The sequence below is a fragment of the Protopterus annectens genome, chromosome 12.part0, assembly GCF_019279795.1.
Source record: "Protopterus annectens isolate FY-2018-M chromosome 12.part0, PAN1.0, whole genome shotgun sequence".
NCBI lineage: Eukaryota > Metazoa > Chordata > Ceratodontiformes > Protopteridae > Protopterus > Protopterus annectens.
In genome coordinates, this window is record NC_056746.1 from 568,590,185 (window position 1) to 568,617,903 (window position 27,719).

Sequence of the window (27,719 nt, forward strand, 5' to 3'; positions counted from 1 at the left end):
CATCTTTATTGGTTAAGTACCTCAGATGTCTGATTATGATCAAATGAATGAATGAAGAAATAGATAACCAATGGGCACAGTAACGTATAGTGTGTCTTCACTGTCAAAGGAATATAGTGAGACCCAATTGTGGCCTGTAACTTCAAAGCAAGAGGGAGGTCTGCAGGAAGCAGCTGAATGGATAGGGCTAATTTCAATTGTGTTGGGTTCTTTTACAACGGGTCAATGACCATCACCTCTGAGCCAACAACAGATGGTGTCAGTCACTTTCGTCTATAAATTGCCTCAGTATGCAATCATAATAGCCACATTATGGACTGTATACACCTCAGATGTCTGATGCAATCAACAAAGCCAGACCTAGGTGAAATGGAGCCCTAGACAATACCCACTTGCATTGCACACTAGCACTCCCCTGGTATCCCCCCCTCCATTTCCTGGTCCCACACCATCCAGGTAGATTACTTCTTTCTTGTTTTTTTTACATACTTTGTCTTATTTTTTAGATTATCCCCATCGTTTTAACACACCTTAAGTAACCAAGACAACACTTTAAGTATGAAGGAAGTAATTGAATTAAGCTATGGGCCCACGGGTCAGCGAAGTCCACCAAAAAACAGAGTTTTAGATGATTTGAGGTACATCATAGAGCTTCTTTTACCAACCTTATAATTTAATAATGACCTGGCAAAGATTGTCCTTTAAATGAAAAGTAAGTTGCATCTACATTTTTAATGTTCAAAGCTAATAAGACAGTAGTTTTCAATAAACTGGCATGGCAACTGCTTGTAAGGATATATAAGCTATATATGTGAAGGTATATGCTTTGCTACCCCTCTAAAAAAAAGATAGCCACCTTCCATGTGCCCCTCTGCTGTTAGATTGGGAAGAAAGTAGACACACTGCCACATGCATACATTAACCCAGTTGAGGGTCTGGGCAAGGAAATTAGAAACCTGGATTAAAAAAAAAGACAGGGATCCCATGTAGACTTCCCACAGAAGAAATCACATTCAAACACTCAACCAGAGAGCCAAACAGTGGGAGAAGGCCACACTACCTGTGTACAGTGCAGATGTTTGTGACAGAAACAGAAAAATATGGAATACTGCTACTTGTACATGGACAGCAATCCCCCATGCACAATCATTCTCATTACAGACACCCCTATGACAGCAGGATAAGTCTGTTGTATTCATCAACACTTTACCCAGCAAATAAAGTCAAATTTATTTACTTTGTACAACTCCAACATGATATTGTAATAAAATAAAAACAATTGACCACAGAATTTTAACTGCCACACACACACACACACACCATCACCACAATTACAGCCACTGCTATTATTTTGACTGTAAACCTCAAAAGTCTGAGCTTGATGAAATGAATGAACTAATACATAGATGTCATTCATGAATGAATGTACTAATCTCACTACTGTCAGTAAACTGTATACAGACTTGTACAACCCCATACCACCACCTAAACCAACGTACTGCTCAGCTACTTAACTCTAGAGTTAAGCATGAAGGTACAAAATAATGAGGGACAAAAGACCAACATCAAGAACAGATACTGACATTATATACTTTAAAAGTTACTAGAATAACAGGTTTGCATTAGCATGCTTTCTCTGAAGTCTACCAAATCTGAAACTCAAATGTCTGTCATTATTTAGTGACTGAAATCCTCAGTGATTTGCCAAAAAAGGATACAAATATTACAAGGAACAGACCAAAATATGAAGCAAATATCAGAGACACTGAAAAATCAGGGGTTGATGAGAGTGTCTATGCCATCAACACTTACACACACAAACATGTCAGTTACCATCACTTGTATAAATGACTGTACCATCTGAGAAGTTTATGTTCAAATTAACCCAGGTGGATTGGCTGTACAAATGAAAGGAAGAACAAACATGAACTGCATTATTTACCAGTTTTTTGTCATTTCTGACATGTAATAAAGAAGCATTATTACAACCAGATCAGATGGCAGGGACTGTAGCTCTACCTTACTGCAACAAATACTGAGTCTCACACATACACACACACTTTGTCAAAGCCCATTTATCCAAGACCAAGACAAAAAAAGAAGTTAAGTACTCACCATAACATTTCATCTGAGTAGTTATACTTCATTTTTCTGCAACCTGAGGGTATTCGGATCCGTATCGGATCTGAGCTGGCAACTTTTTTTCTCTAGCATCTGCTCCAAGCTCCTCCCCCCACCCATAATGCACTACCATCTCCTACCTTCCCTCAGATCATGTTTGCTGCAACTAATTACATAAGCAACTCAACCCAATGAACCAAAACCTGTAAAAACAGGACAAGGTCCAGGGGACGGAGGGAGGGAAGGTTGCAGAAAAAACAAGTATAACTACTGAGATGGAACGTTATGGTGAGTACATTAACTTCTTTATCTGAAGTAGTTAACTTCATTTTATTTGCAACCTGTGGGACAGAGACCCCAGCTACTCCAATCCTGGGAGGCCCTTATGGAAGGACAATCCTGAGCACCATAGAGCCAAAGGATGCTCTACCCTTAGAAATTAGATCTAATTTGTAATGGGAAATGAAGGTATGTGAACTGGCCCAGGTCGCTGCTGCACAAATGTCGTCCAAAGGAACCCTAGACCAAAAAGCAGCAGAAGTTGCCATGGACCTGGCAGAGTGAGCTTTAACAATACCAGGAGGAGATGAACCTTTTGCTTTGTAGGCATGCGAAATGCAAAGAGTGATCCATCTGGCCAAAGAAACTTTAGAAACAGCTTTTCCCAGAAAAGCTTTGGAAAAGGAAACAAACAACTGGTCAGTCTTGCAGAATGATTTTGTTCTATGAAGATAGAAGCAAAGTTGTCTATGAACATCTAACAAATGAAGTTTGTATTCATCTTTATTTTGGAAGTTAGGGAAGAAAACAGGCATATCAATGGACTGGTTTATGTTTGCTTCAGATGCCACTTTGGGTAAGAAGGAAGGATTAGTACTGAGAGAGACCCTTATTCCTTGTGGAGGACCAAATACCAGAGGCACAGCAGACAGAGCTTGAAGCTCAGAAACCCTCTTAGCAGATGTAATGGTGACTAGGAAAGCTGTCTTCCAGGATAAAATGTTCAAATCCACCGATGCTGCAGGTTCGAATGGAGGAGCCACCAATGCCTGTAAGACAAGAGGCACTGAATCCTTGACAGGAGGACGCAACAGAAAAGTGCCTTTAAGAAAAGCCTTACACAGCCTAGAGGAGGTTAAGGCAATGTTGTCTTCACCAACATGAAAATTAACATTGGCTGCCAATTGTACTTTCACTGTGGAGGAGCTAGCTTCTTGCTGAAAAATGCCAGACAATAAATCCAACACCACTGGAACAGGGGCTGTAAAGGGATCTAGTTTTCTCTGTGAGGCCCAAATGGAAAAAAAACACTTCCATTTACTGTGATAAAGTTTCCTAGTGGAATCTTTAAGAGAAGCCACCAGAATGGATTTTACCAGGGATGAAAGACCGGGAGTCCTGGCAATCAACGGAACTGGAGCAACCAAGCTGTCAGCTTGAGGCTGCCTAGGTCGGGCAGACGTGCACCCGACAGATGTGAGATTAGATCGGATAGGTTTCCAGAAACCATGGAGGAGCTAAGAGATGAGACCAAAGGAATGGGAGCCAAACCCGATGAGGCCAGAATGGGACAATGAGGATAACTTTACACTGCAATCGGCAAGCTTTCTGAAGAAACTTCAGAATGAGTGGCAATGGTGGATAAGCATACAGAAGCCCGGGGGGCCAAGCATGGACTAGAGCATTTCTGGAGACTTCCCCTGGTGAGGGAATCAGAGCGAAGAACTCGCTGCACTTCACGCTGGAAGGTGATGCGAAGAGATTGCAGCAAGGCTGACCCCATGCAAGGAAGATCTCCTCCACTATTGACTGTTTCAGAGACCACTCATACGGCATCAGAATAGCCAGACTCAATCTGTCCGCTAAAAAGTTGGAGCTCCCCGGGATGTGCGTTGCTATCAGAAACCGACCGGTGGAGATCGCCCATTCCCACACACTCATAGCCTCGCGACATAGGGGGTAGGATCTGGTTCCCCCCCTGCTTGTTGATATACCAGACAACCGACATGTTGTCTGACTGAAATGCAATCAATCCGAGACGAAGGGCAGTGTGAAAGGCTTCCAATGCTAAAAGCACTGCTCTCATCTCTAGAACATTTATGTACAACTTGGTCTCTGACTGGGACCACGTGCCTTAGACTGTCTTTCCCAAACAGTGTCCCCCCACCCGAGTTGGGAGGCGTCCGTGGTCACTGTGGCTTGGACTGGAGATGACGCGAAGGGGCATCCTTCTAATATCTCTGGTGAATTTAACCACCAAAGAAGGGACGTCCTGCAGACATGACTGATCCTGATTGAAAATTCCATGGGCAGGTCGAGCCAAGACCACTGAACAGCCAGAGTCCGTTGAAGAGCCTGCATATGAAGGCGCGCACAAGGAGAATCGATAAGGAGGCAGCCATGGAGCCCAGTGCCCGAAGAACCTCGCTCGCCTTTGGAGACTTGAAGTTCGCTATCTGAGCTAATTGGCACCTGAGGTGTAAGAGCCTGTCTGGAGTTAAGAATACCTTCATCTGCAAAGTGTCTAGCCATGCCCCAATGAAGTCTAAAACTTGTACTGGTTGCAATTGGGATTTCTGAACATTGATTGTAATTCCCCAGTAGATCTGCCAACCGAATGAAGTAGTCTCGGGCCAGACATAGGTGATGCTTGGTGGGCGCAGCGAAGAGCCAGTCATCTAGGTAAGGAAACACCTGAATACCCTGAAGCCTCAGTTGAGCCACTAACAACTGCAATTACCTTGGTAAACACTCTGGGGCTGTGGTGAGACCGAAGGGTAGGGCTCTGAACTGAAAATGACTGGCTCCAGCCGGAAGTGCAGAAACCTCCTGGAGCTTTTGTGGATCTTGATGTGGTAGTAAGCATCCTGAAGGTCTAATAAGCACATCCAGTCACACTCTCAGATATAAGGTAGAATGGACTGTAGGGTGACCATCCGGAATTTATGTTTGGCTACAGACAGGTTCAACGTTGACAGGTCTAGAATGGGCCTGAGGTCCCCGGTCCTTTTTGGCACTAAAAAGAACCTTGAGTAGACACCTGATCCAGACTGATTGGGGGGAACCTGTTCGATGGCTCATTTGAGAAGCAACTTTGAAACGTCTAGAGCTGCGGCCTCCCTGTGAGAGGGTGGAAAATCCTGGAGGTATTTTGGAATATTTGGAGGGGCAACAAAAGGGATAGTGTAATCTCTGGATATAATCTGCAACACCCATCGATCTGTCATAATGGACTCCCATGCCGCTGGGTGTAAGGACAATCTTCACCCAACTGGCTCCAGAGAAGGACAGCCGGGAAACCCCTCAGGGCTGCTGAATGGGTCTATCAGAAAAAGGTTCCCCAGACCCAAAATTCCTGGGACCCCCTCTACCTCTGGGTCGGCATCGATCCTGTCCCCCTCTGCCTCTGGGGGAATAGTTGTCCTGAGAATCCCAGGAAAACTGAGATTTTCAGAACCACATCATCTTCTGCCCTCTGATTCTTAGAGAAGGACTGCTGAGGGTTAGAGAAGCGGATCCCAATGGCAGACAAGTCTTCCCGTCCTTTTCGCTCTGGACAAGTGTGTCACGTACTCTCTTCCCAAAAAAGGAAGAACTGTTGTAGGGAGCGTTAATAAACGACGCCTTGAAAGGGTCCGTGAACTGACACAACCTGAGCCAGGCTTGACGTCTCATGGCTATGCATGTCCCAACCACCCTACCTGCTCCTTCCGTAGCATGGGAAAGGAGCCGCATAGATGTGTTTGAGACTGACTTCAGAGTAAACATTTTTGCAGAGAACAACTGTTTGTCCTGTGGCGATAAAGACTCTGGGGGAGACTCAGTGAATTCCGATGCAAGGTCTTGCTGAAGCCGGATCACATGTGCCAAATAGTTCAGCGCACGGATTGAAAAGGTCGCTGAGGAATAGACGCGCTTCCCAAATCTATCCACCGACCTGGACTCCCTGTCTGGAGGGTGGACTGAGGAACTCTCCTGTGATATTTCCTTCTTGGTGGCTGCTGTGACCAACAGGGGTCAACTGGGGCTCCTTTTCACCAAGGTTGTCTGTCGGAAGGGGGGAGATAAATTTTGTCAGGGCATTTGGGGATGGGCTCTACGGTGTCAGGCTTCTTCCATGCCCGCGTGGTGATAAGGTACACCAAGGGGTCCGCTGGCGGGGACACCCAGGAAGTAGATGGGCCTGTGCCAAAGGCCTCCAGGAACAATGACTCATCAAACCAAAGACCAGTCGAGGTTGCAGGATGTCTCAATATGCTTAAAAGGAAACAAATCCAATCCACAAAACACTTTTATTAGCAGAACAATAAAAAGCTGGTAAGCGCTTTCGTTCCAAAAATACAGAACTTTATCAGACAACCCACACTTCAAACCACTGATATTTAAACTACATTAAGGTAATCACATGAGTAAAAACACATTTCATAGCCACACCCCCTTAAAGTTATAGTAAAAATATATTAAAAACGTATATAAATATTTGTAGTGTAAAAAAATGGTAAGAGATTGCAACCCAGCATTTGTTCGACATATAATGACAATAAACAAAATGTTTTTTTCATTATAGATTTGGAGCAATAAAACTCTAGAAATAAATAAAAAAAAAAAAAAAATATATATATATATATATATATATATATATATATATATATATATATATATATATATATATATATATATATGTTAATATAAGGGTAAATATACATATGTGCACACCTATCACTACAAAAAACATTGTTTCAAAGGTATAGATTGTTAAAAATTTTAAATATTAAATATGGAAAAATAATGTATAAATTATCTCATTAAAGCTTTTAATCTTAACAGGGAATTAACTAATAGAAATATTCTCATTCAGTCTCGGCCAGTTGCCAGCATCTAAAACCAACTGCCAGTACAGTTCCCCTTTTTCCAACAAAAAAGACCAGGCACCACCCCCCCTCTTATTTCAGTAGTGATGTGATCTATAACAAAAAATTGAAAAGAATGCCCTTCATTCTTCATCAAGTGCTTAATCAGAGCATTTGTTTCTTTTTTTCCAGATATTTCGTATAAATGCTCATAAATACAATTCCTCAATTTTCTGTTTTGCCAATATAATAACACCCACATTGTTCACACAAAGCACAGTATATTACCCTTTCAGTGTTACAATTATATTTCTTTTTTAGTCTAAAAGTAGTGTTATTTATTTCAAATTCATATCCTTCCTTTATATATTTACAGAAGTGGCACATGCACACTTGTTCATATAACCATTGTTACTTTTCAAAGAATTCTGTTTCTTTTCGAAACAACTCTTCAAATTCCTGCCTCTTCGATATATTATAGTGGGCCTTGTATCTACATGTTGCCTTAGGCTCCTATCCTGTCTAAGTATGGTGCAATTTTTCTCTAAAATGTTTTTTAAATCAAGGCTGTCTACAGTAAAAATTGTTATAAAGGATGTGTTATAATTAGAAGTTATGTACCTACCATAACGTTCCATGTTAGTTGTCTTCTCTCGCCTTCTTTCTTGCTGGATGGGACTCGGCACTTGCTAAGCTCGAGAGTCACTTTTACCAGCTCGAGGCAGCCCCATATCCCATGATGCAAGGCGGTAATTACCCAGATCTCGCTTGGTATCTAGAGGAAAAACTGCCTACAAAACTTTCCACTAAGGAAAGAGGAACAACTAACCTAAAAAAGGCTGTAAAGGGAAACCAGGTAATCAAGGTCAAGAACTAACTGGTGTCCAAGGAAGAAGAATCTTCCAGAGAAAAAGGGAGATCAAGGTCTGTCCAAGCTAGGGGGACAGGAGGGAGGGACGCAAGAAAGAAGGCGAGAGAAGACAACTAAACATGGAACGTTATGGTAGGTACATAACTTCTAAATGTTAAGTTGTCAATCTCGCCTTCATTCTTGCTGGATGGGACCACGTCCCTAGCACCTCTATCCTGGAAGGCTCAATGGAACAGACTCTTGAGAACTGTGGAACCAAAGCTTGCCCTATATCCCTGGAGGCCAAATCCAATTTGTAATGGGAAACGAAGGTATGAGGAGTGGCCCAAGTGGCTGCTGCACAAATAGTATCTAAGGGTAGCCTAGCCTGAAAAGCTGTAGAAGTGGCTATACCTCTTGTGGAATGTGCTTTAGGTTTTGAGCTCAGATGTTTGCCCCTAAGCTGATAAATGTCAGAAATGGTGGAAGATAGCCATCTGGATAAGGTCACTTTAGAAACAGGGAGACCTTTTTTATTTTCAGCATAAGAAAGGAAGAGCTCGTCAGACTTCCTAAATTGCTTCGTTCTGTCCAAGTAATATCTGAGTTGGCGGTGAACATCTAGGAAATGTAATTTTTGTTCCGCCCTGTTAGAATAATTTGGAAAAAATACAGGAAGATCAATGGATTGGTTTAAATTTGTCTTAGAAGCAACCTTGGGCAAAAAGGATGGATTGGTTCTCAAGGATACTCTGTCCTTGTGGAAGACCAAATAAGGGAGACGAACAGAGAGGGCATGAAGTTCAGACACTCTTCTAGCCGAGGTAATGGCGACAAGAAAAAGTGTCTTCCAAGAAAGAAACTTTAATGAACATGAATCAGCTGGCTCGAAAGGGGGAAGTATCAAGGATGTCAGCACTAAATTTAGGTCCCACTGTGGTGGAGGATCCGTAACAGGGGGCTTAAGAAGGAACACTCCTTTGAGAAAGGCTTTACAAAGTTTGTGGGACATAATGTTGTGGTCTGCAAATCCGACATGAAAGTTCGAGATTGATGCCAACTGAACTTTGACTGTGGAAGACGAAGAACCTGAGTGAAAAATTTCTGCTAGAAAATCCAAGACTGACTGAATAGGGGCAGTAAATGGATCTATGTTCTTAGATTTTGCCTAAAGGGAGAAGCGTTTCCACTTGCTGGAGTAAATCCTCCTGGTAGAGGACTTAAGAGAAGCTACTATTATGTCTCTAACGGGGTTAGAGATCATAGGAAGCCTGGCTAAGGAAGGAAGTGGAGCAACCAAGCTGTGAGGTTGAGGGAAGGAACGGACCGGTGCAGTTGACCCGACTGGTGGGTCAGAAGATCTGGAGCTGGGTCTAGATGCCAAGGCTGCACCAAGAGATGGCGATGAAGGAACGGGAACCAAATTTGTCGAGGCCAGTAAGGGGCAATGAGAATCATTTTGGCTCTCAAAACGGTAGCTTTCTGGAGTACCTGTGGTATCAATGGAAAGGGAGGAAAAGCATAAAGGAGTCCCCGGGGCCAATCTTGGGTAAGAGCGTCTCTGGGGGGATGGCCCGGAAGTGGGAAGAGAGAGAAGAAGTCTGAGCATTTGCTGTTTTGAGGTGTAGCAAAAAGATCGCAGCATGGGCAGCCCCACTTCTGAAAAATCTCGTCCACTATGGATTGCTTGAGAGACCACTCGTGAGGCATGAGTATAGCTCTGCTCAATCTGTCCGCTATTATGTTGGTTTTCCCAGGGATATGCGTTGCTACCAGAAACCGATGAGAGGAGATCGCCCATTGCCAAAGTCTGAGAGCCTCTCGACACAAGGGATAGGACTTGGTTCCGCCCTGCTTGTTGATGTACCACACCACGGACATGTTGTCCGTGTGAACTGCAATAGTTCCTAAGGGAAGAAAGTCGTTGAGGGCTTGCAACGTTAAAAGCACTGCTCTCATCTCTAGGACATTTATGTGCAGGTGGTATTCGAATGGTTGCCACGTGCCATGAACCATCCTGCCCTGATAATGCCTCCTGATCAGGGAGGCATCCGGTGACCGTGGCTACCGGGCCGGGGGAACAAATGGTCTGCCCTGATGGACTAGAGGAGAGGAAATCCAGCAGGATAGATGGTTCTTGCAGGTCTGTGTCACCAGGATCTTGTGACGCATGGGAAGCTGCTGGAAGGACCATTGTGTGAACAACATCCATTGTAGGAGACGCATGTAAAAACGGGCCAGAGGAAGAAGTGTGATGGCAGCCGCCATGAGGCCCAACACTTTCAGGACCAACCTGGCTTGTACCCTTTTGCTGGCAAGGATGATCCGAACGTGGTTTTGGATATCTAGGATTCTCTGACTTGTTAGGTTTGCTGACATCCGAGTAGTGTCTAGATTTGCGCCTATAAAGGTAATAGATTGGCAGGGCGATAAGGAGGACTTTTCGAAGTTGACCGAAATTCCTGACTGACTGCAGAGACGTAGGGTGTAATCTCTGGCTTGGAGAAGTTGATGCCTGGTGGTGGCTGAGAGGAGCCAGTCATCGAGATACGGAAACACCTGGAATCCTTGATGTCTCAGGTGAGCCGTGACCACTGCCATGCATTTGGTGAACACTTTCGGGAGTGTAGTGAGACCAAAGGGCAGGGCTCTGAATTGAAAATGACTGGTCCCCAGCCGAAAGCGGAGAAAAGTACAGTTTTGTACCTACCATAAATGTAGATGTCATATGTTATGACTGCAGATGCATCCTTGAAGGACATCCTTCTGGAGCGTCTGTGGATTTTTATGTGATAGTACGCATCCTGAAGGTCTATGGAGCACATCCAGTTGTCTTTGCCCAGAAAAGGCAAAATCGATTGAAGTGTGACCATCCGAAATCTCGTCTTTTTGACAGACTTGTTGAGCCTGCTGAGGTCTAATATTGGTCTCCAGTCTCCCGTCTTTTTGGGAACCAAAAAGAACCTTGAGTAGATTCCGGACTCTAAATGGTCTGTTGGAACTGGCTGGATGGCCCTTTTTTCTAGAAGCTTTGAAACCTCTAGTTTTGCAATTTCCCTTGGACCGGGTGGAACGTCTGGAAGGGAACTTGGTCTGAGGGAAGGGGCTTTCCTCGAAAGGAATCTTGTAACCCTCGGATATGATTGACTGTACCCATCTGTCTTGAGAGAGGGAAAACCAGGCTTCTGGGTACAGCGACAATCTCCCCCCGAATGCCTCCAAGGGTGGACAGTCGGGCAACACCTCAGGGATGCTGGAAGGGCTTGTCAGAGAGAGGCTCTCTACTGCCCTGGTTCTGCGGACCCCCTCTGCCCCTAGGGCGGCGTCTGTTGTTATTACCCCCTCTGCCTCTGGGGGTAAACTGACCACGTGCGTCCGGCATGACTCCCTGAGATTTTCGGAACCACATTTTCCCTCCCTTCTGACCTTTGGGATAAGGCCTAGAAGGGGTGGAGAAACGGACTCCTACGGCAGAAAGTGTCTTGCCGTCTTGCTCACACCTGGTCAAAATGTCCTTCACCTGAGGGCCAAACAATGTTGACCCATCAAGGGGAGAGTTTGTGAAGGACGCCTTAAAGGGGTCTGCAAAATTACAGAGCCGCATCCAGGACTGACGTCTAAGAGCCACTCCTGTGCCTGCGGCTCTACTCGCCCCATCGGCTGCATAAGAAATGAACCGCATGGAGGAGTTGGTTATGGAATTAAGGATTCCCAGCTGAGAGGCAATCTTTTCCTGAGCCCCTGCTGCTGAAGGATCCTGTACTACTTCACCTAATTCTTTAAGGATGTCCCTTTGAAGTCTGGTGAAGTGACATAAATAATTCAGCGAACGCATAGCAAAGGTCGCTGAGGAAAACATCCACTTACCATACCTGTCCATGGTCCTAGACTCCTTGTTAGGAGGATGGACTGGTATGGAAGGATCTGGAAGTTCCTTCTTGGTGGCGGCCGCCACCACCATGGCATTAACCGGGACACCTTTAGTAAGAAACTGCTTTTCAGCAGGGGCCGTAATAAATTTTGAAGGTCTCCTGGGGACTGGTTCCACCGAATCAGGAGATGCCCACGCCTTTCGAGCTATGACCTCCATGAGAGGGTCGAAAGGCGGAGACACCCAGGAGGTGGAGGGTCGAGATCCAAAAGCCTCCAGGTATACCGATTCATCCTCGGAGGGGTTAATGGAGGGCCAGTTCCCCCTCTGTTTCAGGAGCTCAAGGATGTCTGAAAAGGAGACATCCTCAGAGGGGGATCTTGGGGACCCTTCCGACTCATCTAAATCGGTATCGGATGTCATAGACTCAGGGGAGTCTAAGTGCTTCCTCTTGCAGGTCCTCTTACGCGGGGGTTCACCTGAAGGATCAGGAGAAACCTCGGAAGAGGAAGTTCTTCCCAATGGGGAGACCTGGGGCGATGGATCTCTGGGTCCGGGAGCAAGAGAGCGGGAAGAGGTATCTACAGGCACCGTAGAGGGAGGAGCTAAAGGAACCGACTGCTGACTGAGCTCAGGGGCTAGCACACTCATCACCTCGAAGGCTCCCCTGCCAGGGAGGGCCGAGAGATCCCGCTCCGAAGAAACAGGGATCCCTGGCCCCACCGAAAGGGAAGGCACCGAAAGGGAAGGCTCTGAAGCAGATGTCGGGGCCGAGCTCACCAAGGCCAAAGCTCCGAGAGGGAGAACGGGGTCGGACAAGGGTCCGTTGCCACTCGCCCCCTCGGAACCGACCAGGGAAGCCCGATGCCCGGATCCCTCCAAGGAAGGTCTCAAGGAGGAGATAGGAGTCGAGGACGACGGAGCCGAAAGGTGTGGTATCGGCTCCGAAGCAGCAACAGTCACGGTACCAATAATCTCCGGCTCCGAACTCTGTAGGAGAGTTGAAGGAGGAATTTCAGGAGGGTGTAGAATAGCGGTCGTCTGTTGAGACGGGCTATGGGAGCATTTGGGCTAGTGCCTGTGATTTTAATAGCCTACTCACCACTCTCTCTAAGTCATGGTCTGATAGCCTGGAAGACCTCGATGATCGGCTCCGATGGCTACGCTCCGAAAGCAGGGGGGAGGCTGGAGATGAGTGTATAGATTCCAAAGAAGGAGATCTAGACCTCTTTTTGGACTGAGCCATCGGAGCCGAAGAAACCTCGACTCCAAGTGGAGACAAAGATATCTCGGCTCCAGCTGGAGCCGAGACATGCTTCAATGCTAGGGTGTCGGCTCCAGCCGGAGCCGACACAGGTGCCGAAGCCAGGGTATCGGCGCCGATACTGAAGCTTCCTTCAAAGAAGGATCTTTTCCAGGCGGAGCCGATGTCGACTCCGACGGAGTCGGAACCAAGACCACAGACTTGGACACCGAAGCCTGGGTCTTGGAAGGCTTAGAAGGCTTCCCGGAGCCGACCTTAGCCAGGGAGCTCTCAGGCTTAGAGAGACCCCTGAGGATCAATTTATTTCTACGTTCCTGCAGGACTCTCTGGCTAAAGGAATGACAGATAGCACAGATAGCACAGGAGTCCTGCAGGTGTAGGGGTCCCAGGCAATAAATACAAGAAGTGTGACCGTCTGTCAGAGACATCTTCTGACAGCACGAGTCACACTTCTTGAAACCTGAGACCCTAGTATCTTTGGACATGTCCTAAATACACACACAAAGACACTAATAAACAAAATTAGAACTGTAAGACACAGCTGTAAGACACAACACCCACACCTAAGGAAAATCCTGACAGGAACTGTAAGGGAGGGTAAGGCCTAAGGCCCAAAACACTAGAAACTTAAGAATAAGGGGTTGAGGAGGAAGGGTATGGAGCTAAGTGAATAAGGATTCACTAAAAAGACTATAAAGAATAAAATTTAGGGAATTGGGTCTAAATTTCCTCACAAATAGCAATATAAAATCACTTACCAGGAGCTGGTAAAAAAGATGACCTCATTAGCGAAGCGGCAAACGAGATCTGGGTAATTACCGCCTTGCATCATGGGATATGGGGCTGCCTCGAGCTGGTAAAAGTGACTCTCGAGCTTAGCAAGTGCCGAGTCGGAGCCGAGGATCGGCTCCGAACCCATTCAGCAAGAATGAAGGCGAGATTGACAACTTAACATTTTCTGTTCACATCATCATGATCACCAATAGTCACACTAGTTGTGGTGATCTGGTGTGTTGGAAATTCAATTAAAAATGGTGTGTAAAAATTAATTTCCCTCTTGTTAACCACTTCCAGTATAATTTCAGTAACAAATTTTATGGGATAGCCCCTTTTCACAAACATGTTCTTTAATACTTCACATACGGTTAAAAAATCATCCAAATCGGATACTATGCGTGCAGCATGGACAAGTTGACCCTTGACTATAGCTTTTTTCTATTTGTAAGGGTGTGTACTGCTGTAGTATAATAAGGAATTTGAATAAGTCTCTTTTCTGTAAATTTTGGAAGTAAATCTTCCATTATTATAATCTTTGGTTATTAAAATATCCAAGTATGATATGTTATGTAAATCAAAATTGTGGGTGAATCTTAAAAACTGTGTTGTTGAATCAATATAGGACATAAATTCATTAATTTTTTCATAAGGTCCATCCCAAAGGACAAACATATCATCCAAAAAACTACAATAGTATTTAATGTAAGGGTAAAATTCAGAGGGGAAAAAATATTTCCCTTCCCATTGTGTTACTACTATATTAGCATATAAACCCCCACAAGCTGATCCCATAGCAACACCCTCTTGTTGTAGAAAACAACTCATTTTCAAATAGAATAAAGTTATTCTTTAGAACTGTTTCCAAAAGTTGAAGATATAGTAATACTTCAAAATGTCCAACCTTCTTGTCATATAGGTATTCACTAAAGCAGGCTAGTCCATTGTCATGTGGAATTATTGAATAAAAATCATTGATGTCTATAGTGAGGAACATATAGGTGTCCTTAAAAGGTACATCATTCATGGCCTTCAAAAAATTCCATGAATCCTTGCACAAATGAGATTCACTATGTACTAGATGTTTTAATTTAGTATCCAAAAATTTAGCCAAAGGTTGTGTAATATACCCCTTGGAATCCACTATAGGGCGCATTGGTAGTTGCTCTAAATTTTTATGCAGCTTTGGTAACCCATATATTACCGATACCTTAGGATGAGGAACTGCAAGGTAATTTAATTCAACAATTGTTATGGATCCTTCAATAAACAAGTCCTGGAGTTCACGTTTAATTTTTAAGGAGGCCTTATTCAGTTCATTTAAGGAGGACTTTGCATATATTCTTCCATTTAAAATATGTAACATTTTCTTCTTGTAATCCACTGAATTCATTAAAACAACACCACCACCCTTGTCATCCCCAGAAGGTTTTGGGGTTGACCAACCTCCCCTCTGGTGGAGGATCTACATGATTTCTCCGAAGGAGATGTCTTCAGGAGGTGACCTGGGGGAACCTTCTCCTTCATCTAAGTTAGTGTCCGTAGTGAGGGACTCGGGGGAGTCCAAGTGCCTCCTTTTGCACTTGCGCTTACGGTGACCCTCTTCAGTGGGGCTATCAGAAGAGGATTCGTGAGCCGCAGGGGGTTCCTCAGGGAAAATAACCTGGGAATCCTCTGGCACGGGCTGTCCCTGAGACAGGATGAAAGGAGTCGTAGTCAAATCCAGGGGTGTCTGGGTGGAATCCGAAGGAGTGGGCTGGGGTCTCAATCCCTGGGAGAGAACCCTCTCCACCACTTCGAAGGCTGAGGGAGAGCAGACCTCCTTGGCACCCAGCAAGGAAGACGCCCTCCCCAGATCTGAAGCAGGGACCGGAGCCGAATCAAGGGTAGGCTGAGTTCTGAGGAAATGGCTCAGATCCGAAAAGGGCAGAGCTGAAGAATCCATTCCCTCGGGTCCGACTCCCTGTCCTTGGCTCCAAGAGTGACTCGGATCTGAACTAGTTGGATCCGAGGAATTCAAGGTAACAGCCAGAGTCAAGGTTGGAGGAACCGTCGGCACCGAGCTACCAGCTCCAAAAATCCTCGGATCCAAGAGCCCCGAAGCACAGATCCGGGAAGGAGAGATGGGTGGAAAAAGGGCATGGAGGTCCCCCCTCCAGAGGGAGAGGGGCCTGGCAAGACTCCCATCTGTATTTGGGTCTGAATGAATCTCTGCGTCATCCTGTCCATGTCCAAGTCCGATAAGCTCCGAGTCGATTGCGAAGAGGCCATCGACTAGCATTCTGTCTGGTCTGTGCAATGATTGGGAGGAAGGCCTCGGATCTGAATGTTCCTACGGCTCCGGTCAGAAACTAGGAGGCTGGAGCCATGGAGAAACTGGCCTCATGGCCTTAGAAAGGGGACTAAGAAAGAGCTCACTGTCCGGGGATCTCTTGCAAGGTCTTTCCTTTCTCTTGTCCCTATCCTCTCTGCGTCTTTTTCTGTCCTTTTCCTTGTCAGCCACGCTGACTGTAGATTTGTCTTTACTTGAGCCAGCACCAGAAGAAGAGGGAGTTTGAGTCCCTGTCTGGGTGGGAGGTTGAGCACTAGGTACCGAGGCCGTGGCAGATTCCAGCATGGATGTGGGGAGAAGGCCTTTAGCTACTAATTTGGCCTTCCGATCCCTGAGGGCCCTAGGATTGAACCCGGTGCAGACAGCACATTGGGTGCACAAATGTGCTACTCCCAAGCAAATACACAGAGTGTGACCATCAGCCAGGGAGAGCTTATGGACACACTCTGTGCATTTCTTGAACACAGATTTTGGCTGATCAGCCATGGCCCCGCACCAAAAAACATTACCTACTAAAAAAACACCACATACAACACAGGTAGGGCAGGCCTAACAACTATTCTACCGAGTTCAACAAAAACTTTTTTTTTTGACTAACCGACGAACAAGTGATATACGAAAGGGAAGGAAGGGAAATAATCAACTCAGACACACAAAGAGACTAAGTATTAATAAAACTTACTATAACTGAGCTCAGAGAGAAGGAGACCACAATGCACACTACTGGCGCGGCAAATGAGATCCGAGCGAAGGTAGGAGATGGTAGTGCATTACGGGTAGGGGGAGGAGCTCGGAGCTTGGAGCAGATGCTAGAGAAAAAAAGTTGCCGGCTCGGATCCGATACGGATCCGAATACCCACAGGTCGCAGACAAAAATTAAGTTAACTACTTCAGATCAGAAGTTCTAGTTAAGTTTTATAAGGTACCACTAAAGTGTGACAACCTCAGGCAGCATGTGATAAGCTTAGTTACAGATGATCTGATGATGAAAAATTAAGATTTTTAAAATAACGTGAACCAACTGATTCAGTTTTTCTTTTTTAAGCAGTTTTTTTTCTCTCTGAGTCCGTCTGAACTTACTATGTTACAATAACAGTAGGGAATACTGCAGATAAAACATAGATGCCATTTGGATTTTAAAGAGCACTTGAAAACAAGTGCATAATTACAATTTTGCAGAATAATCTTTCTTTGGATACAGGTTTGAAACTGATCTGACCTTTTTAATAGAAAGGGCACAAAACTCTCTAGGCTATCAAAATGACTTATTATCACACTGTTGCATCAGAGGGAGAAACATCAAATAAAACGTACTTCTAACCTGTAATGTTAACATTTTGCACAACTTATTCAAAGATTCTTGTGGAAGAAAAACGTATTTATTTTTACAAGAAGTGAATTTTATAAGTGGCAGAAAGCGTATTTTAAGATACCCAGCTGTGCTGATATGTACTGAGAAGGAAAAATGTTGCACTTTAAATTGCCTGAAGCTGGAAGGGCAAAGAAAGGAGAAAAGATAAAAGCTGTTATAGCTCAACTTGACACAAATGGTGAAACAACACTCTCAGTTAGTTATTAGTGGTCAATGGGAAGGTGCAGTAGACAGTTAAACTGACGACTTAGGCAGTCCCCAAACTGGTGCCCTATAAAACTAAGATTGAGGAGAAGAAAAAAAAAACTAGTGCCCAAAGTTGAAAAGTAAATAAACTACATCTGCTAGATCTATCCTTGCTGTTTTACTTTCCAATTCTTCCAATCCGATGTTAGAACAATTTATTTAAACAGGCGCACCATTGTGACTGCTTAAATGAATGAATAATGGCAGTGTACGGCTCTGAAACATGTAGGAAAATAATCTAAACTTGTGAATAAAAAGCTAAGACTGTCCCTTAAGGAATTTTTAATAACTAACTATGTAACATTTCACTTTCACCAGGAAGAAATAAGTTAAAACAAATTTAAATTGCAGTTTGAACACAGGCTATACCAAACTAGAATCATTCCATTGCTAATGTAAAGAAATTCTGTCCACTTGTAATAGCGCTTAAATTTAAAAAAAATGCAATGATAAAAAGCTGGTAAATAGAACAATTGGTTTGTTCTTTCATTCATTCAGTCTGCATGGAAGGTGGTCTGGGTGTAAGAATGAAAGAACGAACAAACTTGCACTATTTACGTTTTGTTACTGCTGGTTTCTAATCAAGAAACACTATTACAACCAGACCACCTGGCAGGCGATGTAGCCATCCCTCACTGCAAAACACACTGGGTCTCACGCACACAAAATCATTTATTCATAATAAATGAATGATTATGTTCCATGATTAATCTATTTTTCCAAAACAACAGAGCAGTAATTACATGTCTAATGTTTAACATCATGCTGATTGTTTTATGCAGCTGTTAGAAAAGCAGGAAAAAAAACAGTAACGCAGTTCATTCATTCTTTCATTCTATGTTTTATGAATGGCAGAATTTCTTACTTTCTGATAAAATTAAAACGATTTTGACATGCGGAACTTCAAAGCAAGCAGAGTTAAGTGTGCTGCTAAATAAATAAGGCCAGTAAATTAAAGTGCAATACTCCACAACTGGTGTAATGTGACAGATCACTTTATCGTAAGTTAAGCTTCTTTGCTACAGAGCTTTGGGCAAATGATTTTTTTTTTAATATTACTTTAATTCACTTAAATTAATCAGGCAACAGTTTTGCAGTAAACATGTATTTTTAGAACAACCAAAAGAATGAAACTAATACCGTGCATCACTGACTGTAAGATTGATCATCAGAAAATTAAAAAACTTGACAAAAACACAGGGCTAAACTGGGGTTGCTCTGCAAAACCAGAGACAGCTGAGATGTATGAAAATATCAGGACTTACAGTTAGGCATGGCAAAAAGAAACGCTGTATGAAAGAAGGTAATCCACATCTGCTATGTCGAATGCAAAAATGAATACGTTTAGGAAATTACATCACAAAAATGGTTCCAAAACCAATATATTGTCTATTTATTTATGCAGAATGCCTGGAATAAGGGTTGGGCTACATATTACAATAGTAGTTGGTATTCCAAGGGCAAAAGCATTGCAGGAAGGATACGGGGTTACGAGTAGTAAACATTGCTGTTCAAATCAACACTAAAGCAATGTGACGATGACCGGGGGGGCTTGCAGTACTGCTACTGCAATACCGAAAAGTGCAAGGCAAAGTGAAATCTAAAGTATCTTTTGGTTCAATTATATTTCTAATGGGTGGATCAAATGTTAGGGATGAAAGACTTGAAACAAAGAATGTTCATGCAATTCCATAGTTAGTCTTTAAAAGACTCGGATGGCTTAGAAGAGGAAACTGGTTGGGGGGGGGGGTGCCATAAGTGAGGCATTTTACCTCTTTTGACGTTCCTTCATAACTTGCTGAGACACCAGCAACTACTGTCCTAGCCAGTGCATCAACACAATCAAATGTAGACAGTGTGATATAAAACTCATTGGCTGGCCAAATCTCAGTATCAGCACCTTCAAATGTACAGAATGTGATATAGTAACAGAGACAGTCAGCCTAAGATATTTTTTCAGAGACTTCTTGACCCCAAGAACTAGGGAGCCCTACCATCTTTTTAAGTGACTAATCCACAGTGGAGGACAGGAACTCAGAAACATACAGCAACCCCAAAGTGACTGGAAGAGAATGGTTTGCAACGTACACTGTTACCCTAGCTTAACACTGCTCGGGTATGCACATATCCTGGCCATCCCAAAAGTACCTGGCATTCACAGCAAAGATCACATGGAGGCTGCTCACACATTCAGTTTGTCTACATCATATTTGTAATATTTTACTTCAGAGTCATTTAACATTTTGTAAAGCAAAAATGTAATCTGTAGAATGAATTTCATTTTTTTAATATAAACTTTATACTTTTCAACCTTTCAGGAATATAAATTGCAAATTTGTATGGAGAAGCTTTCTAGCCTACTGACAATTACACATCATGCAAGACACACTATGTACATTATTCACAGACCACATAGAAAATAAAAAATCACCACCACCGACCAATTCTCGTGGATACTCAAGTTTATTACAAAATAAAAGAACTAAGCACTTTTGCCATTTGTGTTATTCCGGCTTCATCAGAGTTAATTCCATCTAAGAAGAGATGCATTTTATGTACATTAAAAATCACAGAACAATCATCTAATTAAGAATAAAAACAGCAGTAAGCCAAACAACCACATTGAAAACAGATCGAGAAAAAAGTGAAAGACCATTACTTCTACACAGCTGAATCCCTTAAAAGAAAAAAAAAAATAATAACTTCCAACTACTAAAATAATACAACCACTTATCAAAATGATAAACTAATTGTAAATGAACCTAATTGTGATGAACTGCTACAATACATGATAAAACATGCAATAGTTTTTAAAAAACATTACATGACAAAATTAGAATTTCCATATGTTAAAAAACAAAATTGCTGAACTCTTCTGTTACATTTTTGTGCCCTTAACTTTAAAACATCTTTAAAAATTGAAACAGAGCAAGCATAATTAATCCCGGGAAACTGCTTGGCATTTAATCTTAACAACCATACTATTTCTCTATACTCTAATATTTTGAAAATTGCCACCCCTTTTACCAATTTTTGCCTTATCAATAATAAAAGATATAAACCTTCTAAAATTTTTTACACTCTTAAATGCACGTAAAGGGCATTACTGGTTTTCTCGTTTTTAATATCCCCAACATATTCCGCTATCCATTCCTTAAGTTTTCTAGTGGTCTTACCCACATAGAAAGCTTGACATGTTGTACAGGTAGCCACATAAACTACCATGTCCATACAGCAATTTCAATGTCCAGGGCATTGGATACTTCTATCATAACCAGGAAGTGAAACGCAAGGCCCCTCATTAATATACTCACAAAATTTGCATGATCCGCACTTATACAACCTAGATTTTAACTTAAGTTTGGAGAAACAATACATCTCCAACCAACCTTTTATATTCCTACCTGGAGGACCATATGGTTGCAACAGTGTAAGTTAAACATCTAGCTGTTGCAACCATGTGAGTTACACATCCTCAACATTAGGTATTGTTCACCATTCTGTAAGCCCAGCAACATCATCTGTGAAATATGAACTGCAATCTACAAACGGTCTATCTCTGTATGGAAAAAACTCTGTCATGTAAACTTTTGTGGTGCAATTTAACCTTTTATCATAAGCATAAACACTATTCCCCAAACCCTTGACATGGCAATGTTCCCACTAATGGGAGTGGTGAAAAGACCATATCCTTTCTTGATACCTATGCAAATGGATACCGCAGTACACAGGAATGGCCAAATCAGTCTATTTTCACAAATTATACCAAACAGGTCTCTGTCAGGCTCATGTTTAAACAGGAGTACAGGTGCAGGCAATACTAAAATACCAAGTAACAGTTCTCTAATCAAACAGAAAATCCCCACAGTGGAAGGCATCCTCTCAGTTGACCCTCACTCCGTGGATGAGGAACAATGAGCCAAACTGGCCAGTCAGAGGCTGATGATTGATAGATAATGTCAGAAGAAAGTGTAGAAATAAACAAATAAATAATTTAAACAGTTTGGTATTCATAACATTTGGAGTCATACCATTGTAGTCAAGTGTTATGACGGAGTAGGATAGGAGTGCTGTCAAAATATCTGTATGTCTCCAGCAGCTGCTACCTTTGTCTGCCTACTGGGACACGGCAGGAATGCAGAGGCACTGTCTGGAGCACAGCGTACACAGTAGTGTACTATGCGCTCCTGTGTGCATTTCACAGACTATCATGGTCTTGAATATCATGGTGCCCAGTACCACTACAGACATCTTATGAAGTGCAGCAGTATTAATCAGCATGGGAACTACAGCACAGAGAAGGGAGGTATGCCACTGTTCATCTGAATTCCCAGGTCTGACATCAGCACCATCACTGTAGTTTAAACACAATTTCATCCTACAAAATCACCAACTCATTAATAAAATCCTTCTTACTTGGCCATTCAACACCATATTCTTTACGTTCTTCTCTACACTGCATATTTCCACAGCACAGTGTTCCTGAGGAAAGGCTTTTAAATTAAGTTAGACCAGTTTATGAAGTGACAAGGGAACAAATTCCCTTTAGTTTACTAATGGCAACTCTCCACCAAGCCCAGAACTGAACAACCCCTTCCCACTACATATTGCTCTGCTCACTTCAGGCTCTGCATATTACATATGATCACAACAAATGCCTATTTTGAGTTAGCACCTCTCTGATATCACAACTTGTTTTTTTTTCTGTTTTACATGTAATTTTTGATGCACTGTAGTAAAACCTTTTCTTTAAATTTTACACAGACACATAGTGACCAGCTTGCTACACATACTGGTTTCATTGTTAAACACCAAGAGCTGTATCTTTCCATGTATTACTTAATGTCACTGAGAAAAACAGCAAGAAAAACTAGTCCTAACAGTAAGCAACAGTGGCACTACTCAAGTCCTTTATAACTAAAACCATCCCTTGCATTTCTTTTGCCAGGTATACTAGAAAACTATACAATATTTACATGCATATGACCTAACTTAATTTATACCATACTCTATGCAGATTAAACCTGAAAAGTAGTGTACTTTGAGATGTACAACCCCAATATATAACTGAATATTAGCCTGCATGACATGAGATGATTATTGAGGTGCACAATGCTGTGTGTATGCCACAAGAGAAGCAAATACATTTGCTTCACATATCTACTTGTCTGGAACCCCGCCTCTAACAGGACATCCCAGTTCTGATGAGTCAGTGGCAGGAAAATATTGATTTCAGCAAAATTAGTGTGAATGGCAATTTACAAGTCTTTCTGAAAAAACAAAAAGATTTGTCTGATGGTCTGATTCCTTCAAAATAAAGCATAGAAGCTTTCTGTATACCTTTATGGACTTAGGCAGATGTAATCTCTGAAGAGCTCAAAAATAAAAACAATATAAAAAATGTCTTAAAAAGTCTTCCTAAAGGGGAAAGATGTAAAAGGCATAATAACAGAATAAGGGAAAAGTCTGAAGAGATTACATACATGTTAAGAAGGAAACTGAAATTAACAGGGTAGAAGCATTAAAATGTAAATGAAAAAGGTTTGGAAACATATGCGATCATAAACAATAAAGACTACATCAGACAGACACAGTGCCCTGCAACAGAACATGCCCAGTTAAGGTCATGTATGCAATATGCATCAAACAAACAGGAATCAGAATGAAAAACCAGGGAAGGTGCTGAATAGTAAACATATTGAACATTCAAAACTAAAACACTAGTTCACATAAAATCATTAAACGCACAAGGGAGATGCTTCAACTTGTTGACAACTGTGCCATGGATATCATCATCAGAACTACAGTAGTACAGTAACACAAATAAATCAAACAGCTGTACAAACCCTGCTATCCTTCTGCTGATGTTGTACTGTTCACATATGTCTGAAGCCAACATCGTGAGCTGGGGTCCAACAAGTCTGTCCAGTTCGCAGCAGAATTCTTTAGTCAGTTCTATAGAGGCTGTAAAAATTGAGAAGAAAGTACTTGATATTCATAAAAGACGATCATAAGAAGAAACAATTCAATTTTGGACTCATATGCAACATGTAGACTTTGAACCTTTAAAAATGCTGCCTCTCTGAATAAGTAAAGGCAGTGGCAACAGCAGTCACTTCTGCCTGTTGGGTAATCCTATGACATGAAACCTGGTAAGAAGCATGGTGGGTCATCCTTCCTTGTACAATCACCCTCTGGAGATCCTCTTTCCTGGGATATCACATTATTCTTACATGATACAAGTGGAGGGAATGAATATCAGTGCTCATATACAATTATAAAGATACGTGCATGGTAAAGAAAAAAAAATGGGTTCCAACTTTTCAGAGAGCTTCTAACCTCAGCATCTCAAAGAAACCCTGGGGAAAGAGTAAACACATCCTAACAGAAAGGCTGAGGAATGCAAGATCATAGGAGGTTACTAGGTAAACTGGGGCCCTTACAAGCCTAGTCATGAATTTATCCCCAAAAAAGAAACCTCAGTCAGCACCTGTCACCCTTGTCGATGAGGGACACAGGTGGAACATCTGGGACAAATGTGTGGCTTCCCATCCACTCATCAAGCCTGTGCTTGTAGAGGGTCAGCGAGATATTCTGGCATGTATGGGAAAGTCTATTCCAGAGATGGGACAGCTTCGGGGAGACAAACCTGTCTCTCCAGTAGGTTTTGTTCATGTTGCATATTAGACCAGATAATGCGCGAGGAGCTAGACTTATGGATATGGAGCATCTCTAATAGGGCAGGGTCCGATAATGCCTTGTAGGTGAGACACAGATCATCTCTGAGCAAACTGTACAATAGCGAGTGGAGTGATAGTGATTTGAGCCTGTCTGCATAGGACAGGTGCTAGAGGCCATGGATTTTCTTTGTGAGAGATTTCTGTGGCCCTTCCATTTGGTGCAAGTGTTTGGAGAGGTATCAAACAGGGCGTTACACTCATTTATTGGCCTAATGAGGAAGGAGTACAGAGAGGTAATAACCTCCTTTTTTTCCTGGATGCACTCCCTTTACTTATGAGATGAACCAAGTAAAAGGCTTTTCTCACAACTGCCGCTACATGATAATCAAATGTGACACTGTTGTCAATCTGAGTACCCAGGTATCTCACCACAGGTTGTGTGCTTAGGGGGTTGGGTTGCTGTTGATGTGGTAATCAGCAGAGGCAGTGTTCTTGCCGAATGGTATGATAATACATTTTTTGCATTTAACTTAAGGCCATGACTTTGGCACCAGTCATTTATTGCAGTGAGATCCTCTTGCAGTATGTTAACATCACTGGGGAGTCAATGACAACACCCAACTTACCTTGCCTGGACCTCTGAGAAGTAGATGCCAAACAGTAGGGGTCCCAGGACAGCTCCCTGGGGAAAACCACTAGTGATAGGTCTACTCTCAGAGGTAACTACTTTGACCTTGTGGTTCCTATCGGGGAGCCAGCTGGCCACCCACCTGATGAGACAGGGATTTACGCCATGTTGTGTTACCTTTTCGATGATGCCTGAGTGGGGATTGTTTCAAAGGCTTTGGGCAAGTCAAGGTAAGCTGTATGTACTGACTTTCCCTCATCCTGGGTCTTGGTGACAGTCTCAGAGAAGTCAACCAGGTTCAGCAGTCAAGATCTGCCCTTGATGAATCTGAACTGGGTGGGGTCAAGTGCTTGGAGGTTGCCTATGTCCTTGTTTATGAGATCCATAGCAATAAGCTCCATGGCTTTACAAATCAGACTTGTCAAGCTAATGGGGAGATAGATTCCAGGGTCAGTAGTGGCACCACCTTTGTGCAAAGGGATGACAATGGGAGTTCTCCACTCTGCTGGAAAGATGCCTCTGCTTAGGCTGTGGTTGAAGCTAGTTCTTGCTGGAGATGGTGCAGAATACAGTCTGTGATACTATCAGGTCCCATGTGTTCTTTGCCCTGATTAGGGCCCTTTAACGCTTGATCTATGGAGATGTGAGGTGAGGGACAAGTATCGGGGATGTCGACTGGGGGGGATGGGGGGGTGAAGCTTGCGCTGAACCTATCTGCTGGTAGGCTGGCTAAGTCAACAGGATCAGTTTACACGGTACTGTTAAGCACTAACTCAGAACAAACCTGGGCTTTGCTATGGAGGTTCCTGACATAACTGAAGAAGGCTTTGTACTTTTTCCCTTTGTTTGGGAGGCTACTTTCAATTCATAATTGGCTTGGAGGTTTTCACTAGTGATCTAATTTGCTTGTTGAGGCTGAGGAGGGAGTTTTTCCAATTTGGAACTTGTTCCTTTTTACCCATGCACAACAGTTTCTTCCTCTTGTCGTAAAGCGTGCTGATCCTCTTTGCGGTTCCTTGAGGAGCAGGTTTTAGTTCTGTTGGGTATGGCTGAGTCCATGCAGTTATACAGTTGCTTGTATACTGCATTTGCATACTGTCCAGCATAGTTGTCTGCATCCTCTGAAGGGGGTGGTGGAGTGAAGTTACTGATACCCTCTCCCTTAGGAGGTCGTAGTCAGCTTTGAGAAGGATTTATAGCCTGGTTATGGCTGGGAGGAGTTGGGTGGGATAGAAACTTCGAATGACACAGACCGATGATCTGATCTCACCAGGGAAGAACATACTATGGGAGTGGTGCAGCGGTCACCCATGTTTGAGAGATCCAAGTCCAGAATGTTATCTACTGTTGTGGGGGATGAGACGAGCAGGTCTAGAGCATTAGAAATGATGAAGTCAAAGAATCGTTGAGTGAGTGCATTAGTACACACACACACACACACACACACACACACACACACACACACACACACACACACACAGATAAAGAGAGAGCACATTAAAGAAGACCTTCAGCTGCGGCCCATCACTCATACATGACAATTTGGAGGGGGGAGGAGGACAAGTTGTCCCAGTGGCTAGACAGAGACTAGAGAAATCAAACTTTCCAGAAAGTACATAATTTCCATTTTTCTCAGGTTCTAACAATAGACTCTCAGAACAGAGCCCCCAGTTAACCAGAGTGGCCTACCCCAATAAACCTCTGAGAATATGTACTCCAAAGGATGCTTTTATTCTGGAAGCAAAGTCAAGACTATAATGTTTAGCAAAGGTATGTATGGAAGACCAGGTTGCTACTGAAGTAATTTCATCAAAGGTTGTAGACACAGCTTAAGCCCTAACTGAGAGAGCGCCTCAGGTGGGACTGAAGTCTTTTCATAGGATCATAGGTTCATCGGAGGTTACTAGCCTAATAGCTCCAGGGCCCTTACAAGGCTAGCCAAGTACAACCCATGTTCCCAAGGGTGTCTGGTTCAAGCAGACACTAAAATCAGCACCTACTGTCCTGTCCAAGAAGGACACAGGTGGAACCTCCATGGTGAATTTCCAGTTACCCATCCAATCGCCCAAATTACACTTAAATACGGCCTGCAAGGGGCTTTGTTTAACATGAACAGGACGCTTGTTCCAAAGGTGGGGCAACCTCTATGAGACAAATCTGTCTCTCCAGTAAGATCTGTTGATGCCACGTATCAGGTTAAGGTCCTTTGAGCAAGTGACACATCTGCCATTTGACTTGTGAGTGTACAGTATTTCCATTAAAGCTGGGTCAGAGATTGCTCTATATGCAAGGCAAATGTCACCTCTGAGCAGTCTGTATGACACTAATTTCAGTCTGTCATCAGAGGACAGATCCTGAAGACCCTGAATTTACATTGTAAGGAACCTTTGTGGTCTCTCCAATTGCTGCAGGTGTTTGGAAAGGAACATACCAATGGAAGCATTGTATTATTGGATTGTTGAGGGAAGAGTACGGGGGGGGGGGTTATAACCTCTTTTTTTCTGGAGGCAATTCCCTTACTTATGAGATGAGCAATATAAAATACCCTTCTTATCACTGTGGAGACATGATGATCGAAGTTAAGGCTGCTGTCGGCCTGTGTGTTCAGATCTCTCACCACTGACTATGTGCTTAGGGTATTGCTATTGATGTGGCAGGTTTCAGGAACATCACCCTTGCCGAAGGGGATGATCATGTATTTTTTTGCATTAAGTTTAAGACCATGACTTTT

At 43.1% G+C, this 27,719-nt stretch overlaps 1 protein-coding gene across 2 annotated transcripts in view; it reads right to left on the bottom strand.

Moving 5' to 3' along the window:
• The window catches only part of CCZ1 (CCZ1 homolog, vacuolar protein trafficking and biogenesis associated), a 1,119,178-nt gene that overhangs the window by 208,137 nt on the left and 883,322 nt on the right, over positions 1-27,719 (bottom strand). For both annotated transcript variants that reach the window (XM_044089701.1, XM_044089702.1), the window contains one exon: positions 23,527-23,644. In XM_044089701.1, the coding sequence (XP_043945636.1) occupies positions 23,527-23,644 (118 nt within the window). The remainder of the gene's footprint in view (positions 1-23,526; positions 23,645-27,719) is intronic.